Source organism: Lontra canadensis, unplaced genomic scaffold, assembly GCF_010015895.1.
Source record: "Lontra canadensis isolate GAN:19392208 unplaced genomic scaffold, GSC_riverotter_1.0 scaffold195, whole genome shotgun sequence".
Lineage (NCBI taxonomy): Eukaryota > Metazoa > Chordata > Mammalia > Carnivora > Mustelidae > Lontra > Lontra canadensis.
In genome coordinates, this window is record NW_022631189.1 from 931,961 (window position 1) to 952,899 (window position 20,939).

Genomic DNA, 20,939 nt, shown 5'->3' on the forward strand with positions numbered 1-20,939 from the left:
GCTATTTTCTGCTTCCTCCTTCATTTGGGCTGCTAATATAGGATACCATAGACTGGATGGCTTAAGCAAAAAGCATTGATTTCTCACAATTCTGGAGGCTGGGGAGTCCAAGATCAAAGTGCTGGCAGATACTGTGATCCTGTGAGAGCATTCTCCCTGGTTTGTATATGCCTGTATTCTCATTATATCCTCACATGGCTAAGAGAGAAAGTCATAGTCCCTTCTCTTCTTAACAAGACTCTAATCCTATTCATGAGGTCTCCAGCCTCAAGACCTAATTATTTCCCAAAGACCTCACCTTCAAATACCATCACCTGGGGGATAGGTTTCAATTTATGAATTTTAAAGGGACACAAACATTTAGTCCCCAGCATTGCCCCTACTCCTCCTAGGACTCCTTTTACATACGTGTTTGAATGCTTGTTATATTCCACAAGCCACTGAGGCTCTGTTCATTTTTTAGTGTTTTTATTTTCTGTACCTTTAAGTTTCAGTAATTCTAATGCTATAGATTTAAGTTCACTGATAATTTCTTCTGTAACATTCAATCTACTTTTTTAATTTAAATTTTAGTTAGTGAACATACAGTGCAATATTGGTTTCTGGAGTAGAATTCAGTGATTCAGCACTTACATACAATACCCAGTGCTCATCATAACAATTGCCCTCTTTAGTGTCTAATCTATTTTGAATGCCATCCAATTAACTTTTCATTATAGATCCATTTTTCAGTTTCAAAAGCTACTTTTTTTCTTTGCATCTTCCATTTCTCTTCTGTTTGTGTTCTTGCTTTAAATTCTAGACCATATTTATAACAGCTTTTTTTTTTTTTTTTAAAGATTTTATTTATTTATTTGAGAGAGAGGCAGTGAGAGAGAGCATGAGCGAGAAGAAGGTCAGAGGGAGAAGCAGACTCCCCGTGGAGCTGGGAGCCCGATGCGGGACTCGATCCCGGGACTCCAGGATCATGACCTGAGCCGAAGGCAGTCGTCCAACCAACTGAGCCACCCAGGCGTCCCTATAACAGCTTTTTAAAAGTTCTGTTTTCTAATTCCATCTTCCATGTCATTTCCAGATATTTTTTCTTGAGTGACTTTTCTGCCGTTATGATTTACATTTTCATGGCACTTGTTTGCTATTGCCCTCCCTGCATTTGTGGTCTGGAAAGTGGCTTCAGGCAGAAAGCTGGGATAATTAGAGAGCTCACCTTGTTTGTTTTCTTTCTCTTAAGGTCCACAGTCCTGTGCACCTCTAGTCTAGTGACTGAAAAAGTTGTTTCACATATTTTATCTGGCTTTCTGGTGTGTGTGCGAGTGTGTGTGTGTGTGTGTGAGAGAGAGAGAGAGAGAGAGAGAGAGAGAGAGTTGATTCTTGTTTTGGTTTATACATCATAGCCCATTATATTATTTTTAAATATAATTTTATTTCCTTTTCCCCCCTATTTTCTGATTCTTGTATTCTTATTTGTCATATGTTGGATCTCCCGAATTAATTTTTTAAATTTCTTTTTTACTTGATTATTTTCCATTTTTTCTCTTTTGTTCTTTCTTGGAGACATACAGTTTTGTCATTTAAGCTTTGTATTGAATATTTAATTTCTTCTTATTTTAAATACTACTGTGATTTTTCAACCACAGTCTCTCTCTGGATGAACTTCTTCACAAATTAAACCTGTCCCTGGTAACTTTAATTTTAAGGTAGTCTGTCCAGGTAATCTTTTTATTTTTTTCTTCCTTCATCTCATCTTATTTCGGGTCTAGCATTTTTGTCCTGTTGTATATTGAAATTTCACGTATGGAGAACTATTTCATGAAAAACCTCAAGTTCTTCAAGTCTTAACATGGAAAGAAATTTCTAAGAGGTTCATGTGGCTTTGGTTAGAAGAAAAAAGTGCAAAGCCCTGTTAAAGTACTCCATTTCTGAAATATGAAAAACAAAACAAAACAAAACCCAACCATGATACTTGACCAGATATAATCTCACTATTGCCAAATCCAGTAGATTTCTGTCAACGTATTATCTGCCCTCATGTCAGCCACTCAACAGCATCAAATGCAAGGAGCCATTACCTCTTTCTTGAAGCTTCTTTTTCTTGTCTTCTTCTTCATCATTAACTTATCCTAGTGCCTTTTCATCTAAATGATCTCTAAATATTGGAATCTATTCTCTATTCCTACTGTCTTTCACCCAGAGTCATAGCTTTAAATATCCTGTTAATACTGTTGACTCTCAAATTTTCCTATCTTCTCCCTTGAATTCCAAATGTCTACTTGGTCTATCAATTTCAGTGTCCAGTAGACATTTCAATAGAAGGAAGTCTTTTATTCCATCCCTTGTACTTCCCAATTTGTAAAGGCTACCATGTCTCCCCAGATCCTCATGCAAAAAAACAATGGTTCATCCTTGATTCTTCTCTTTCCTTTATTCTTGTGCACCCTACTCAACAAGTTCCATAGGGTCAATAAAAAAAATACCTCTAATCCATCCACTCCTTTTCATCTCCAAGCAACCATCTTTTCTTAACCTTTGCAGTAGTTTCCCAACAGATGTCTTTGCTGTTATTCTTGCAACACATTCTTTTTTTTAAATTTTTATTTTAAAAAATATTTTATTTATTTGAACTAGAGAGTGAGCAAGTGAGAGAGAGCATGAGCAGGGGGAGAAGCAGACTCCCCACTGAGCAGGGATCCCAATGCAAGGCTCCAGGGACTCGATCCTAGGATCCCAGGATCATGACGGCCAATGGCAGTTGCGCCATCCAGGCGCCCCCTTGCAACCTATTCATCACATAACTGATAATCTTCTAAAAATATAATCCTTTTAGTGACTTTCTATTACATTTAGAATAAAATAAAATTCATGACTATGGCTTAAAAGATCTTTATGATCTGACCCCTATCATAATCTCACGTTTAACTGTTGCCTCTTCATTCATTCAACAATTATTTATTGATTACTTACACTGTGTTAGAGACTGAGCTAGGCACTGGGATGCTTATCACAGTAAACTGGCCTCTTTTTTGTTCCTCGGATACTCAGGATCTTTAAATCTTCTGTTCCCTATGCTTGGTATGTTCTTTTCTTAGCTCTTTGCAGTTTGTTCTTTATCACTCTTCAGGTCTCAGCATAAGTGTCATTTCCTCAGAGGAATTTTTCTCATAAACTGATTTAAAATATCTACTGACCCCTTTTCCATTATGTCATCCTATTTAATTTCTTCATAGCCCTTTTCATGATCTTCTCTGCTTATTTATTTTCTGACTGTTCCCTCCCGTCTCATTTTAATGTAAGCTCCTTGAGGGTAGAGATGCTGTCTGTCTTGATTATGGTATCCTCAGTGCCTAGAATGTTTTCGGAAAACATAGAGCACTGCCTGGCACGTATAATATTATAAATATTTTTAATAGATTAACTTGATGGGGATGGGTTCAGGGAGAACTACACAGAGGAGGTAACATTGAGTTCATTCTTAAAATATAAGGATTTGTTTATTTAGACTTTTATCTTTGGGCTGAATAATCAATAGTAATGAAAGTATTTATTTTGGTTACACATTTTTCCTGATTATGCATTAGTAACCTAGCTTAAGAATCACTGTAGGTGAAATAGCTTGGTATTAATGTCATTCAGAAAAACTTCCTTTGGAATCATTTGGAGCCTAGCATTTTTGTCCTGTTACCAAACTTTCATTTTCTGTTCAGAGTTAAAAGCATAATAGAGGATCTCCTGAGTGGCTCAGTTGATTAAGCATCCAAACCTTGATTTCGGCTCAGGTCACAATCTCAGGCTCCATGCTCAGCACTACATCTTCTTGAGCTTCTCTCTCTCCCACTTCAGCTGCCCCTCCTCCCTCTCACTCTCAATAAATAAATAAAATCTTTTTAAAAAAGCATAATAGCATAAGGCTTTAAGGATAATGACAATAACTGAAATGAATCTTGGTAGTAATTATAATTAACAACTAATCAGAGCCTTTAAAATATATTTACCATTCATTACCAAGCATTGCGTTGTAAAACCTGGCTTACAAAAACATTTGGGAAAAATACTTAAACTGCACTTAAAATTGATGACAATTTGGGAGACTAGAATTCTCCACTTTTCTCTCCGCAGGAAAAGTGAGTTTCTGTGACTGGCCGCTCTATTTTCCATGTGATGAATAAGGAATGTTACACACAGCACAAATCTTCTCTACTTAATAAAAACTTAGACTCCAGGCTCTGTCACTTTGATTAGGATCATATGCATGTGTAGTGTATTTCATATAAGGCTGTTGATCTACCACAAAATCATATTCATACAAATACTGTAAAATCATCAAAAAATTAAATAATTTTGATGAATACAAAATGCCCAGTGGGGGAAAATATCTAGAAGAGCAGTCTAAAACTTAAAATATTTTTGAATGTAGACTTTATCCCATGAACTTCTTACATCCTTCATGTTGTAAGATGCAAGACTTAACTGGGTCATGCTTCCTTATTGGAAGCATTCCTTATTTTTATTTTATTTTATTTTATTTATTTTTATTTATTTATTCCTTATTTTTATTTTGAATATCCATCCTGATTGTTCAGTGACATTTTAGGTATTTGGGGGAATTTATTTGTAGTATAATATGTGTAATATTTTCATAATTATCTACTGCTTATAGTAGTTATGGGACTAGCCAGGTAATAGGTCTGAATTTGGAAACAAGTCAGGGGAAACTTTTTTAAGGTCAGTGGATAGATGTCTGGAAGTAGTTTTGAAAACAAGAGCTCTGTTTATGGGGGAAAAAGCCCTTCATTGCGCCTATGGCTTCAGGTAAAGAAATTATACCCAGCCCACCCTATTGCCATACCAGAAACTGAGGTCATGGCAGTGGCTCAGCTTACAGATGACTGTTTCCAGGAAGCCTTTTCTAGCCCCAGGCTGAGTTGGTGCTGCCATGATACTTATGAAAACAGAATCACAATGTAGTTCTCTTACTTGCTGACTGTGGATTTTTTGAGCCCCAGGACTTTATCCTTCCTTCCCCTGAACTACACAGAATACTACAGTGTCTGACAGACATGTAGGTGCTCAGTACATATTTGAATGAATAAATAATTGAATGAATATGGTATGATAAGATATAACATGTCATGAATATAGCTGGCACAAATTAGAATAAGTTCAAGATCCAGATACTTGCTCAAGGAGCAGCAGCCAGGAGAGAGTTCAGATCTAATCATAGTTACTAGAAATTCAGTCATTGGGAGATCAGAGTTAAGTGGTAAGAAGTCTAATCTCCAGAGGGAAACATTTGATGGAAAAATAATACAGAGAGGAAAAGCACATATTTCCTTCTCAGAGAAACCTCTTTCTGTTGGTGAGGAGGGAGGCATAGGGGTATGGAAGAGAAAAACAGGTAAGAGGACAGAATTGTGCAAATACAGTAAGCAGCTGAGATTCATATGCTAGTTTTAGAGTTAATCCAGAATAGTTTTTAAAGTAATAAATTTTATAGATATTTAGAAAAATAATTACTTTTAATTCACAATTTCATGTAAATACTTTAAAATTATTTTTTCTTTACATTACCTTCACATGCAGAAGTTGGTTGTCAACTGCTATGAGCTGATTAAGATTCTCCAATATTTCTAGGTCTCTTATGTCATCAATATTATTATTGCTGATATTCAATATAGAGAGGGATTTCTATAAGAAAAGTAAATTAGCATTAATAAATAGTCTAATTAAATGCTGTATATAGTAACCAGAAATCTTAATTTGTGAAAAATGTATCAGTTCAGGCTATTTTGCTTTTTAGGCAAGAAAATTAAAAGCCATGGAGATTTTGTTTTCCTGCCATATTTTTTCCAGACATAACTTTAAGGACTTTAGTAATTGTGATATGACTTACTATTTTTGTCTAAAATTCCTTCATAAGTCTGATTTTCCTCTTCTAAAATATAAAAGATATTTATAGAAAAAAGAAGCCAGGGATCAAGAAGCAAACAAAAAAAGTGCCCCAACAAACAAATGATAACAGAGTGTAGAAAAATGGTTATTTCAGTTTAAGCAAATTATCTTTTTGTGTTAAATATCACTAAGATTTGTACTTACCTAAGAAGAAATAGTTTTTGTCTATTTTTCGAAATAGGAAAAATAACTTAGAGATTATCTGGTTTAGTTTTTATCTTTATCTCTCTTATAGTTTTCTCTTGACAATCCATATGTTCAGAAGGCACTTAAAATAAGAATTAGCTAATTAACAAGCAGTATGAACATCACTATTAGTGAGGACATAAATACACAGTAGAGAAGCACTAAACCAAAGCCATCTTAAAATCTATAGCCTAATAATATCTACCAAGACTGAGCTGACCCACCAAGCCATCCACAACTAATCTTTAGAGAAAATACTTCTTGATACTTTTTAAGAATTTAAAAAATTATGCCTTATATTTAGAATTTTAGAATCTGCTTGAATCTATGCAAAAATTGAGCAAGCAAAATGTTTATACTGGCGTTTGTAATAAAACTAGCCATCCTCATAGAGGGATCAATTTATTTGGGTCAGTGGAGGTGAGCTGAGATACACTTGATTCTATGGGGAAGATAGGGAGAGGGTAGGATAGAAATAAGATCGCTTCTTTCTTTTCCAATTTAAAGGACTATTTTTCAATTTTTATAAATTCGGTTCACAAAACTTTTATTGCCCTCTTTTTCTGGGCCCTCTAAAATAAAGCCAATTAAATCTATAAACACAGAACCATTTTCCCTTTATGTCTCTTGCCCCAGAACTGAAGGTAGCCTATCCTAACAAATCCCATTTTGAGAATTAGCAAAAGCCTCCCTTGCGCCCCCTGGCTTCTCAACTAATTGTGACACCTTCACCATGTATCTGGGCGTCAGGTCACAGTGGGAGATTCATATCTGGTACTCCCAGATCTACCTGCTTCTAACGAAGCAGAGCTGTATGTAGTGCAACCTACAATCAGATCAGAATCCAGAAAGAAAATATTTCATCATTATGATTCTCTAGGTTGTTTAAAATTTGCCAAATAATTGTGCATGACTCTTTCCTTACACCTTTTCCTAATATTTTAAATTTTGAATCATGATAATCAACAAGGCAGAAATTATGAATGAATTGACATTTGAATTAGAACCTAAAAACTTACATAACCTTTCAACAACCTTCTTTTGATCCTTTTAGTACTGTAGAGGCAGGCATTATTATTCCCACTTTATAGCTTTTTATCTCTGAGAAATTATGTGAGAAAAATTCATTTTAACCCTCAAGTAAAAGCTCAACTGTTTGGAACCAGAAGAGACCCCAAATAGCCAGAGGAGTGCTGAAAAAGAAAACCAAAGCTGGTGGCATCACAATCCTGGGCTTCAAACTCTATTATAAAGCTAAATCATCAAGACAGTAATGGGTACTGACACAAAGACAGATACATAGATTAATGGATCAGAATGGAGAACCCAGAAATGGATATGGACCCTCAACTTTATGGTCAACTAATCTTTGACAAAGCAGGAAAGAATATCCAATGGAAAAAGAACAGTCTTTTCAATAAATGGTGCTGAGAAAATTGGATAGCCACATGCAGAAGAATGAAACTGGACAATTTTTTTACACCATACACTAAAACAGACTCAAAATGGATGAAAGACCTAAATGTGAGACAGGAATCCATCAAGATCCTAGAAGAGAACAAAGGCAGCAACCTCTGTGACTTTGGCTCCAGCAACTTCTTTGAGGACACATCTCAAAGGCAAGGGAAATAAAAACAAAAAAAAGTTATTGGGACTTCATCAAGATAAAAAGCTTTTGCACAGCAAAGGAAACAGTGAATAAAAGGTAACCTACAGACTGGAAAAAGATATTTGCAAATGACGTATCAGATAAAGAGCTAGTATCCAAGATCTATAAAGAACTTCTCAAATTCGAATCTGTAAGGAACTTTTCAAAAACCAAATAAATGGGCAGAAAAAATGGGCAGGAGACATGAACAGACATAGCTCTCATATCTCTGAAGAAGACATACAAATGGCCAACAGACACATGAAAAAAAATGTTCAACATCACTCAGCATTAGAGAAATACAAATCCAAACCACACTTGAGATATTACCTCACACCAGTCAGAATGGCTAAAATTAGTCAGTCAGAAAACAACAAATGTTGATGAGGATGCAGAGAAAGGTACATCCTCTTCCACTGTTGGTGGGTATGCAAGCTGATGCAGCCATTCTGGAAAACAGTATGGAGTTTCCTCAAGAAGTTAAAAAGCTACCCTACGATCCAGCAATTGCACTACTAGGGATTCACCCCAAAGATAGAAATGTAGTGACGCCAATGTTCATAACAGCAATGTCCATAATAGCCAAACAAACTTTGGAGAGAGCCCAGATGTCCATTGACAGATGAATGGATGAAAATTATATATATATACATATATATATATATGTACATACATATATATATATATATACACAGATACATATATATCTATATATATATGTAGATCTGTATAGATATATACACATACATACATACACAATGGAATATTACTAAGCCTTTGGAAAGAACAAATACCATTCACATTGATGTGGATGGAACTAGAGGGCATTATGCTGAGCAAAATAAGTCAGTCAGAGAAAGGCAATATCATAGGTTTCACTCATGTAGAAAATAAGAAACAGCATAGAGGATCATAGTGGAAGGGAGGGAAAACTGAATGGGAAGTGATCAGAGAAGGAGAAACAAACTAAGGGTTGCTGGAGGGAAGGAGGGTAGGGGGGTGGATAATTGGGAGATGGGCATCAAGGAGACACATGATGTGATGTGCACGGGGTGTTATATGCAATTGATAAATTATTGAACACCATATTTGAAACTAATGATGTACTATATGTTGGCCAATTGAATTTAAATTAAAAAATTCTCAGCTGGCCATATAAACATACAGAGCACATGTAATGTTCAGATATACCTTTGTTACCTTCCTGTTCCATTATAACTGTTAATAACTATAGTCTTTGTCAGAATACTCAAATTGGCCTTACTGCCAAAGAATGAAGAGTTCGTGGATCAAACAGAAGCTTTTCTCCAAGGGGAAGCCTCTGACTCTCAACATGAAGTTCTCTTAGTCCTTCTAATCCTTCTAAACCTTCTATGACAGCAATGTAATTGCCTCCCAGATACCTGCAAAATATAAAACAATTTTAAACACACATTCTGAGAATCATGGTCTGTAAACATGACAAAAACATAACAATCACTGAGCTGAGTGAAAATTACATATGTGGAAATTTCAGAATCGTCTTTGTAATGAATCAATGAAAGGTTTATTTATATGATTCTTATACTTAATTTCATCTAAGAAATAAGTTTATTTTTTTTAAAGTAAGAGAATTAGAATAGTCCTTATTAAATGATCTACCAGTATTACTTTCATATATTAGGTGAAGAATCATCTGGGTAGAAGGATCTTTTTTTTTTTTTTTAAGCTTTTTACAATTTATTTCAGAGAGAGTGTGAGAAAGAACATGACGGGGGTGGAGGGAGAGGGAGAGAGAGACTCCTGCTGAGCAGGGAGCCCAACACAGGGTTCCATCCCAGGTCCCTGAGATCATGACCTGAGCTGAAGGCAGATGCTGAACCAACTGAGCCACCTAGGCTACCTCCCTGGGTATTAGTTTTAAAAATGGAAGATTTGGGGGCCTAACACCAGAGATTCTCATTTGGCTATCTAGATCAGAACGCAGCAATCTGCATTTTTTAAAAGATTTTATTTACTTATTTGATAGAGAGAGATCACAGGTAGGCAGAGAGAGAAGGGGGAAGCAGGCTCCCCGCTGAGCAGAGAACCCAACATGGGGCTCCATCCCAGGACCCTGAGATCAGGGTCTGAGCGAAGGCAGAGGCTCAACCCTCTGAGCCACGCAGGCACCCCGCAATCTGCATTTTAATTAGCATTTTCTACCCTACTCTCTTCCCATTCTGAGGTTCTTGGCCTAATTTTTGAGAAGCACTGGTAATTCTTCCAATCTGGGAAAAATGAATACACCAGTCTTCATTGTTGAATTAAAATCATTATAGGCAGTAAATGCCTTTTTACAATCAAATCAACAGTATCAACTCTGTGACCCTGCCTCTTTGAGATGTGTGATTCTGAAAGGAGAGCTCATCTGGTTTCCATGGAAACTTTTTTCACCAGTTGAGTCTTTAGGAATGCTTTAGGTATCCTTATAAGTGCTTAAGACAACTCACCCTCCTGCAAAAGAAAAGTGTATCAGGCTTAATGAAACAAATTGCCAAGTATTACATGTGTAACAGTTTATTTTGTACTAATAATACTATAAAGAGAATAAAAATTGAGGCCTGTTCCGCACAACTGCAGATAATGGAAAGGCCCGCATGCAAACATATTACTGTAATGATTATAAACAATTACATTACTTAAAAATAAAAGCACTTACAGTTTTTCCAGTTTCTTTAATGACCTGAGGTTCTCTATACATGAAAGACGATTGTTTTGTAGGTATAAGTGAGTCAGATTTGTAGCGTAATTCAAGTTAGTCATTTGACTAATACGGTTATCATACAAATATAAAACACTAAGATTTTTGCAAGGAGAGAGGTCTTCCTAAAAGAAAACAAAAACAGGTCATACTTAATTTCTCCTGAAAATTTAGAAGTTTGTTTTAAAGAAAGTTCTTCACTTAACCGTTCTGCGAATTTCCTTATGTTTAATATAAAAGAAAAGTATTTCTCTGTTCTTAGCACAGTCAAAACAAGTCTTGAATGATAGTAAAATTAGTTCTAGATTTTGTGTTCTGTAACTATATCAATAAAATTGTATTTGTTAAGAAAGATTTTCCTAGGGCAAGCAGTTAGGTTCCTCTGGAAGTTGAAGCATTTAACAAATTATTGCTTCAACATTATAAATCGGGGTTTAAAAAAAAAATTTTATTTATTTATTTGAGAGAGAATGAGTGAGAGCAAGAGAGAGGGCATGAGTGCAGGGGAGGGGTTTAGGGGTGGAGGGAGAAGGAGAAGAAAACTTGCTGCTGAGTGTGAGTTAAACTGAGTTAAGCCGAGATGCTTAACAGACTGAGCCACCCAGGCACTCCTATAAATCAGGTCTTAATCTTTCTCTAGGATTTTAAGTAAACATGTTTGTGATACTGAAAATGGGAAGTCATATAGATAGTCAGGAGCAATAGATTAATAAACTATGATAATGCTATTGAAGGGAATGCTCTTTCACCATTAGATATCCTTTAGTTTCTTTAGCAATATTTTGTAGATCTCAAAATGAAAACAGTACATTCAATATGACCCACTATTGTAAAATTATATGAAAACATGCTAGAAAAAAGACTGGAAGGACATCACCCACATGTTAATAGTGGTCTTCTCTGCATGATGGGATTAGGCCAGTTTCTTTTAATATGTATTTCATAGAAATGCACACCAGTTACTTTTTTTCTGATTGAAAAATTTTTATTGATAAGTAACTGTTAAGAACATTCATTTCTCTTGAGTCTGCTGTCAACTATAATCTATAAAAGCAAATTATACTTAAATTATAACATTCAACAAAGAGAATTTTTTTTAAAAAAAGGCAGCCACTGATGAATTAATAAACACAATGTGCTTTCTCACACCAGTTACTTTTGAGATAAGAAAATAATTAAAGGTATATATTTTTTAAGTCTGCCATTTCTTATGTGGTAGTAGAGTCAGCCTAGAGTAAGCAGGCAAGAGATAAAGTAAAGTTATGCTCAAAAGTACCTCAGCTTGGTGTGCCTGGCTGGCTTAGTTGGTGGAGCCTGAAACTTTTGGCCTTGAAGTGGCAAGTTCGAGCCCCACATTAGGCATAGAGATTATTTTTTTAAATAAAAATAAAATCTTAAAAAAAAATCTTAACTTTTATTAAAAAGATTTTAAAAATATAACCACATCTTGGGAATTGTGTTTACAAGGTATTCTTAGTGTGAATTTTTTTTTTAGAGTGAGAGTAAGCATGGGTGCACGTGCATGTGATAGGGTTGGGGGTGGGGGGAGAAGGACAGAGGGAAAGCAAGAGAGAGAATCCCAAGCAGGCTCCATCCCCAGGCTCCATCCCCCTGACATGGGGCCCAATCTCATGACCCTGAGATCACGACCTGAGCTGAAATTAAGAGTGGGGCACTTAACCAACTGAGCCACCCAGCCACCCAGGTGGCCCAACTGAATTATAGTTAGCCTTTGAAGAACATGGATTTGAACTGCATGGGTCCACTTATACATGGATTCTTTTTTCTATAAATACTGTACAATACTGCAATGTATCTTATCTTTCTTATGATTTTCTTAATAACACTTTCTTTTCTCTAGCTTATTTTGTATGCATATAATGCAAGGACTTTCAATTGTGTTGGATGATAGGGTGTTGAGGAATGTGGTGGGGGTGTTGGTGTCCCTAACTCCTGCATAGCTCCAGGGTTAACTGTGCTTTAACTAGTTTGCTTTGCTTCTAAAAAAGATCATCTAAACCAAAGGAGCACTGATTGTGAGGAGACAAAAGAACATTAAATGGAGGCTGTCTGTAGAAGACAAGTCTGTAATGGTATGATGAAGTAGAGAGTTTTCTGGGCAATTGGATTTGTGGGGAGAAGAATCACTAAGAAACTGGAAAGAAGGGATGCCTTCGTGGTTCAGTTAAACGTCTGCCTTTGGCTCAGGTCAAGATCCCAGAGTCCTAGGATCGAGTCCTACACATCCTCCTACTTGTCTGCTCTCACCCTCTCTCTCTCTCTCTGACAAAAAAAAAATAATTAAAAAAAAAAAAAAGAAACTGAAAAGAAAAACAGAAGAGGAACTTGGTAGAGTCTCTGCAAAAAAAAAAAAAATATCTTGATTGAGAGTTGTGCTTGGGGCTTTGGTATTTTTTTCATTCATTTTGATAAACATTTATTAAGCACTTAATATGGGTTAGCCGCTGAGATGGATTGGAGGGGGAGCTTTAGAGTGATGTGAACAAAACAGACATCATCCCCGCCCTCACATATCTTAGATTTCTGAGAAAATTTCTCTTGTCTATAGTCTTTAGCATTTTACTGTAGACAACAGAAACCAATACAAATGGCCTAAAAGCGTTATTGTTCCTTTTAAAGTTTCCCAAAAGCCAAGAATTAGCTAAACACAGAGAAAATATAGTGTCAGAGTATATTCAAACAAACAGTCTTGTCTGATATAGATTATAATGTAATCTCCATTTATATAACCAGTTAAATTATGAGTGAAAAAGATTTCACTGTTAAAAGTTTTGAAATACGGTATTTGCGTAGTTAATTCTTGCTATCTTGTTTTAAAAGAAAAAACTCAAATTCCAAGGAACTGGAATTATAAAAAGTATTATCTTTGAAATTATTTTCTAACATCCACTTTCTTTTTTTTTTTTTTAAGATTTTATTTATTTATTTGACAGACAGAGATCACAAGTAGGCAGAGAGGCAAGGCAGAGAGAGAGAGGAGGAAGCAGGCTCCCCCCGAGCAGAGAGCTCCATCCTAGGACCCTGGGATCATGACCTGAGCCCAAGGCAGAGGCTTTAACCCACTGAGCCACCCAGGCGCCCCTAACATCCACTTTCAAATCTAGTTTGCTACACTATAGAATATTTCAGGGGGACATATATATTTAGCACATATATTTAACAATCATGATGGTATATTTTATAGAGACTTAGTTTTAATAATTTTAACATCAAAAGCAAGAAATTAAAGTGAAAACAATATACTAATCAAAACACAGTAAGTATGATAAAAATATAGGTAATAAGAATGAATTTTCTGACACCTATTTTAAATTTTACATTGTTAAGTATGTAAAAATAGGAAATAATTTCAGAATTCTTACAATTGCATCTATATTTTTGTCTGAAAAATTTATATGAGTTATTTTCTTCAGGTAGCGTGAGGTGGTTTCTTCTTTTCGGGGTTTAAGATTGCTATTTTTGGCTATTAGATCCAAGGTTAGTCGAACCATGATTTCTCCCTGAATCAAACTCTCAGCAGTAGCTTGGTTCTGATACCATCTCAAAAGCAGGTTTAGGTATTGTTTTATGCCCAACTTTCTAAAAAAAAAAAAAAGGAACATTATGTACATGATAACTTAGGAAAAATTATTCTGATGTTTTAATTTTCTTATATAAAACTATTTGATAAGCTACTTCGGAGACATTTTTAAAGGCACTTAGGTATTTTCTAAGTTTATAGACTTAATTGTTTTTAAAACACCAAAATTAATTAAATTTACAATGCTCATTCACTTCTACTTTTAAATCTTTTCCTCTCTCTAGTACTGAGTTGTTACTGTGGGCATCTTTTAAAATATTTTTTTCCTCTCAAGAAATATTATCTGATGTTCTCATATGAAGAGACTAAGGCCCAGAGATCTGTCTCAAACTACTGAAGGTAGTGGCAGTTGAGAATGCAACCAAGTCTTCTGGCTCCTTTTTCCATAGTACCCATGGTGATCATATTTTCAAAACCCTGAAAACAGAACACATCATGTAAAAACTGTGAGTATGTACATAGGACAATGGTGCAAAATACTTGAAAATGGAGCTGGCCTTGAAATTTATTATGTTACTACAACTGTAATCCACAAAGAGTCCACATAAGGCAGTGTTTTTCAGTTCAGACTGCCTGGTTCAGATTTTGGCTCCACTGCCCCCTGGTCAGGCAATCTTGGGCAGGGTAAATCAGTTTTGTTTTTTTTTCCCTAGTGTCCCCCCATTCACAGTACAAACCAGGCAGAGGGCCTGGGCTGAGGTATATTTGGTGGGTTTACTCTTTCTCTTTCTGTACATTCTATGTAAAAACATAGCCAGTGGTAAGCACCAGGAGGCTATATTACCTCTGTTTATTATACAATTAGGTTAATAATGGTACCTACTTCCAAGGAATATTATGAAGATTACCTAAGATAATCATGTATAGAATATTCTGCATGGTGTCTGGTACACAGGTCAATAAACATTTGCTATCACCATTATTATTATTATTTTATTTATTATTTTATTGTTTTATTATTTGTTTTGTTCACAAGTAAGGTGAATACTATTTATTTCACTGTTTCACCTGGAATACATTAGGGTTATTAAATAAGGGGAACATACTATCAATAAAATACTGCTTTATGTAAGTCCATAGGTTTAAAGCAACCCATTTTTTTCAATCATCCTGGAAGTATAGCTATTTAAGTGATAAATATCCCAGTTTTGTAAAATGTATTATATTTTTAAAGTACAGTTTAAAATTGAGTGATATTATTCTTATATATCTGGAATTTCACCAACCAAACACCTCAGTTTGCATCATATTCTGGACAGGAAACCAATGCATCAGAAAAAAAATGAATTTAGTAGAAGATGGCCTCCAATTTGTATTCTCATACATTGACATATAAATACACGGGCTATATTATATAAAATGCCCACAATAAAATAAATAATAATAAAATAAATAAAATATTCAAAGATATGGACTGTATCCATTATACTTCAGAATGCAAAATGTAATCTATAGAATAAAATTGATAAATTGATAAATCTTTGTAGATTTTTGAAATTTGCATGAATTCATTTTACAACCAAAATTTAAGATTATTGTTTACAGATCAAATTTCAAACATGACAATAATATTCTGAACAAAGTTTCTAATTAAGTAAAAAAATCCCATTTTTAATATTGCCTGAAAAATACTTCATAATGAAAGTATAAAAAGAACACCACAATCATGGACCTATAGTCTACCTTAAAATATAAAACATTATAAATACATTTGGGGGACACCTGGGTGGCTCAGTGGGTTAAGCCTCTGCCTTCAGCTCAGGTCGTGATCTCAGGGTCCTGGGATCGAGCCCTGCCTCGGGCTCCCTGCTCAGTGGGGAGACTGCTCCACACCCCCTACCCCCACCTGCCTCTCTGCCTACTTGTGATCTCTGTCAAATAAAAAGAAAAAAAAAATTGGAACCCTTCTTTACCTTTATTCTCTTTTTAGAGTTTAGTGTTAGATGTCTCTTATTTTTAGAGTTTAGAGTTATATTCATGTCTTTATACTTTTACTACAGATGTATGTATATTTAAATAATATATAGTACTTTTTAAAATGTATTTTTACAGTCATAAGTGACACTACTCTGATTCCAACTTTCTTTTTTGCTTAATGTTTTGTTTGTGAGAATCATCAGAGTTGATATGTGTAGCTCTAGAATATTTGGATCGCTGTGTAACTCTTTTTTTTTTTTTAAGATTTTATTTGTTTGACAGACAGAGATCACAAGTAGGCAGAGACGCAGGCAGGGGGGTGGGGTGGGAAGCAGGCTCCCTCCTGAGCAGAGAGCCTGATGTGGGCTCCATCCCAGGACCCTGGGATCGTGATCTGAGCCGAAGGCAGAGGCTTTAACCCACTGAGCTACCCAGGCGCCCCTCGCTGTGTAACATTCTATTGTAAGGAATTTATTTCCTACAGTGATAGATCTTTAGGTGTTCTTTTCTTCTTTTGCAATGTTGCTTTTATGATTCTTATATACATGTCATTTTTAACACACGTCCAAGAGTTTCTTTAGGGTTTAAAACTGGGAATGGCTATTTCTGGGTTGGACATTTTCAGTTTTGCTATTAATTGCCAAACTGTTCTCCAAAGGAGTTTTACTAGTGCAGTTAAGAGAGTTCTTTCTTCTTCTTCTTTTTTTTTTTTTTAATTTATTTGACAGAGAGAGACCACAAGTAGGCAGAGAGGCAGGCAGAGAGAGGAGGAAGCAGGCTCACTGCTGAGCAGAGAGCCCGATGTGGGACTCCATCCCAGAACCCTGAAATCATGACCTGAGATGAAGGCAGAGGCTTAACCACTGAGCCACCCAGGTGCCCCGAGTTCTTTCTTCTTTACAATGCATTCTGTACCAGTGTCAGCACTTAATATTGGCTATCTTTTTGCTAATCTGATGGGTGTGAAGTGATATCTCATTATTTCTGTTTTTCTCAGATCTTTTTTATAAGTAAAAATAAGGCAAAAAAGGGATTTGAAAACAGCCAGGTCAGTATTCTCATCTCCTCCTTGTGTTTTAATTTGTATTCTATAATTACCAGAGATTGAGGGTCTTTTCCTGTTTATCACCATATGGAGTTCCTTTTCTGTTAATTGTGGTTTCTTATATTTTGTCCATTTTTCCTAATGGGTTGTGTTTTTATAAGTAATTTTTAGATACACTGTATTTTTTTCAGATACCAGTATTTCTTTGATTATATATGTAGCAAATATCTACTCCCCAATTATACTTTGTCTTTTCTCCTTTTTTTTCCAGTTTATGTTTAAAGGCATTTTCTAAAAAAATAAGCTATAAATTTTTAATGTGGTTAAATGTATCATTTTTTTGGCTCATGTTTTATGCTTTTTGTGGCTTATTTAGTAATTCCTTCGCTACCCACATTTTAAGAGAAAGACCCTTTTTTTTCTTGTAGACATGTTTAGGTTTTGCTTTGCACATTTTGTCTGCGTTGCTGTGATCAGAGGCAGCAATCAGTGGTCAGAGGACAGATCCTTGATGTTTAGTGGCTAGTGTGCCTTTTGCCCATTTTGGCTTCTGCAAGCTGTGTGTAAGGTGCTCCAGAAACCCCTGTGTATCTTCTTGCTATGGGTTTGGGTGTAGGGGATTAGTTGCTGTAGAGGTGAAACTGACCAAAGTTTATTGAGGTTTATGGTCTATGTCTTCCCCTGGAAGTTATAAGCCTTCAGTAGACACCAGGTTCTAAAATATTTACACCAGATTCTATCAGTGCATTTGTTGTGTAGGTGGAGAAACAGATGCATCCTACTCAGCCATATTCCCAGAATCCTCTCTTCCTTTTTTTTTTAAAGATTTTAAAGATTTTTAAAGATTTTTTAAAGATTTTTATTTTAAAAGATTTTATTTTATTTGACAGAGAGAGACCCAGCGAAAGAGGGAACAAAGCAGGGGGAGTGGGAGAGGGAGAAGCAGACCCCCTCTGAGCAGGGAGGGAGCCTACCTGGGGCTCATTCCCATGATCCTGGGATCATAACCTGAGCTGTAGGCAGATAGATGCCCAATGAATAAGCCACCCAGGCACCCCGAATCCTTTCCTCTTTAACTCTTTCATACACATTTTAAAATCAAAATTGTAAATTCTCACATTCCATGAAAAATCCCGTCAGGATTTTGTTAGGAATTGCATTGAATTTATAAACAATTTGTGAAGCACTAACATATCTCTAATATTGAGTCTTCTTTTCCATCACTGTGGTATGACTCTCTATTTTAGGAGTGCTGCTTTAATGATTTTCAATAGTTTCATAGTTTTCTTGTAATTAAGACCATGCATAATTTTTTTGTCATTTTTAAGGATCATATCTTTGTTGATATTGCAAGTGACATTTTTTTAGGAATTACATTCTCTGGAGCTAGTGTGTAGAAATGAAGTATTTTATAAAATATTTGAAATATTTAAAATATTTTAAAAATATGATTTCTTTAGCTACTATTTTAAAATTTTAGAACTGTTTCTGGAAATTTCAAATATCGTTTTTACACTGATAACTGTAGTGAAAATGCATATCTTAAAGTGGTTATATACCCCAGGATTTCTTTCTTACAGCTGAGGCAGGAAACTGTTGTACAGGTGGCCATGCACAAGCAACCCTGTGCTATAAAGGAGGTGATGCCCTATGGGGTAATTTTTATCTGTGGGGGACAGAAGCTACAAATTATTTTTTCTTCCTTCTTTTCCCTGTGGACTTTTAGAAGACACAGCCATTTCAAAGGTCTCCTGAAGACAGCTCTCGTCTTCTGGGTTATATACTGGGCTATATTTGTCCTCCTTCCATCTCTCTCTCATTCCTTTTTTCCTTCTCTCCTGCTTCCCTGAGATTACAACCCCCCAAAAAGTGTTATCATATGAGTCTTTGCTTCAGGCTCTGTTTTCTAAACTGGGCTAAAATGGATAAATTTTGTATCATCTAAATCCTCATGAATGACCTTGCTATAAATGGATTTTGTCTGTGGGTTCCGGTACACAAGCTGGTGTTTGTATAGAAATTAATTTAATTATCTCAGGTAATTAGAAAAGCAAATGGACCTCATCAACAAGCTATAGGAAAACTTTCCAGGGGCTTGAATATGGAAAGGGAGATAACTGAATCAACCCGTAACACACAATGATACAGACTTTATTCAAAAGAACCTGCATTGTAGCGGTCAAATCCAGAGGAGAGGATTTAGTTTCATCAGAACACCACTGTTCATCTTGTTAATGTAAGATTAATTTGAACTTTATTGGTATTGTAGTTTGCTTTAGAGATACTATAAGCTCCTGGTATTTAAATGGAACCTAGTTAGGGTTTGGACGCATTTTAGAACATTATAATAAAAATAATTACGTCAACACTTGTGGGGTGTCCTTGCTTTTCTTTAAAAAGAGGTTCATTATTTTCTAAAGTTTGAGAAACAGCTTTTTCATAATTTTTTATTACTCGATACCTGTTATTTCGGGATTCCTCCTGCCTAGGGTATCTCTTATCTCTCCGGATTGCCAGTGGGGAACAGCTTAGAGTTGCTTTATAGGCTCTGAGAATCCATTTTAGTGGACGCTTTGCCTTAATTTATCTCTTGGGGTTCCCACAGGCTACAGGCAGTGGATGTTTCCGAATTTAGTTTGAATATTTCCCTTAGCGAGCCTCAGGCTCACTGGCTTCCCAATGCTCTAAATCGCCAGGTCGGCTCCCAGGCTTTCCTTTTCAAACTCATATCCGTCTCACAGATCCCGCTCGTGCCCGGCGCCCACCCTCTAGCCGTGTCTCCCTCCGGAGCTGTTTCCCACCCTTGCCTGATTCTAGCCATTTGTTTAAAATACAAAAACTTCCAGACTGATTTTCTGTAAATTCTAGATGTCTAGAGATAAGGCTTAGGGTTTTTCATTTTAACCAGTGACCCAAGAAAGTCTCAATGGCAGGCAAGTTTGAGAAACGTAGCTCTAGGGTTTCCTTAGTCCCCACGCCTCTTCCCTGTAGGCACCTCACCACTTGCGGGACGAGCCGAGTCTGGAAGTCAAGTCTGTAAAATTTCTTAGGCGCCAGGTTCCTTTGCAGCCCTGGTGCGGTTGCCTGGTGCCCAGACGCTTTTGCCAGGGCCGCGGTTTCCGGGCAATCTCGCGATGTCTCCGGAAGCCCCTCTGCTGTGGCCTGGCGCGGGGTCACTGTGACGCGGCGGCGGGACGTTAGACCGGGTCCGAGTGAAGCCACTTAGCTTGGCGAAGCCGTGAAGCCTCGGTCATATTAGTGGTTTAGTGAGCCGAACAGCAGCCTAAACAGTTTTTGTCAGGGCACAGTTTCCCCCTACCGGATTATCCTTTTGCCAGTTTTGAATGTTTCCTTGCCCAATAACCACCTTTACCCAGTAGTAGGAGGAGGACATTGTCTGAACCAAAGTACAGTCCATTCTTCACTCTTTCCTCAGGTAACATCCAAAGTCCTTAGGGTAACATTCCAGTTCTTTCATCATGATCAGCTTCACTGCTTGCTTCTTGCCCGGCTATTCTCCAGTATTCCAATCTGACACTTGGCCCAGTATGCCCTGTTTAAAAGAAATTACCCCTCTCCTCATGGCTTCTCAAAGTAGCAATAGGACACACCTTATTTTCTCAATTCTTAATTTCCATTTTGAGTTTCAAGGACCCAGCTTGAAATTAGCACATCCTTTTTAAAGGTTTCCTATGTACTCAGTCTTGTTGTGTTGTTCTAATCTGCCCCCAAAACAACTAGGATATATTAAATTCTTTAGCATAGCACTTAACACATTACTATGTATCTGTTACCCATTTTCTGCAACAAGATGGTAAATTATTTGAGGGCAAGGATTGTCTTTAACTTCTCTATTCTCCGGACCTAGCAAAGT

At 36.3% G+C, this 20,939-nt stretch overlaps 1 protein-coding gene and 1 non-coding gene across 3 annotated transcripts in view; both read right to left on the reverse strand.

Moving 5' to 3' along the window:
• The window catches only part of PPP1R42 (protein phosphatase 1 regulatory subunit 42), a 55,808-nt gene extending 35,572 nt beyond the window's left edge, over nucleotides 1-20,236 (reverse strand). The window contains exons 1-5 of one of the 2 annotated variants that reach the window (XM_032847904.1): nucleotides 20,066-20,236; nucleotides 13,886-14,102; nucleotides 10,461-10,627; nucleotides 9,045-9,183; nucleotides 5,566-5,682 (exon numbers count right to left, since the gene is read on the reverse strand). In XM_032847904.1, the coding sequence (XP_032703795.1) occupies nucleotides 5,566-5,682; nucleotides 9,045-9,183; nucleotides 10,461-10,627; nucleotides 13,886-14,014 (552 nt within the window). In that variant the 5' untranslated portion in view covers nucleotides 14,015-14,102; nucleotides 20,066-20,236. Of the gene's footprint in view, nucleotides 1-5,565; nucleotides 5,683-9,044; nucleotides 9,184-10,460; nucleotides 10,628-13,885; nucleotides 14,103-20,060 lie in introns of both variants that reach the window. The other variant, XM_032847906.1, reaches the window with a different exon arrangement.
• LOC116861377 lies at nucleotides 14,754-14,880 on the reverse strand. The gene has a single exon (XR_004381468.1). It is a non-coding gene; the product is annotated as a small nucleolar RNA SNORA51 (small nucleolar RNA).
• Nucleotides 20,237-20,939: the final 703 nt, after the last annotated feature.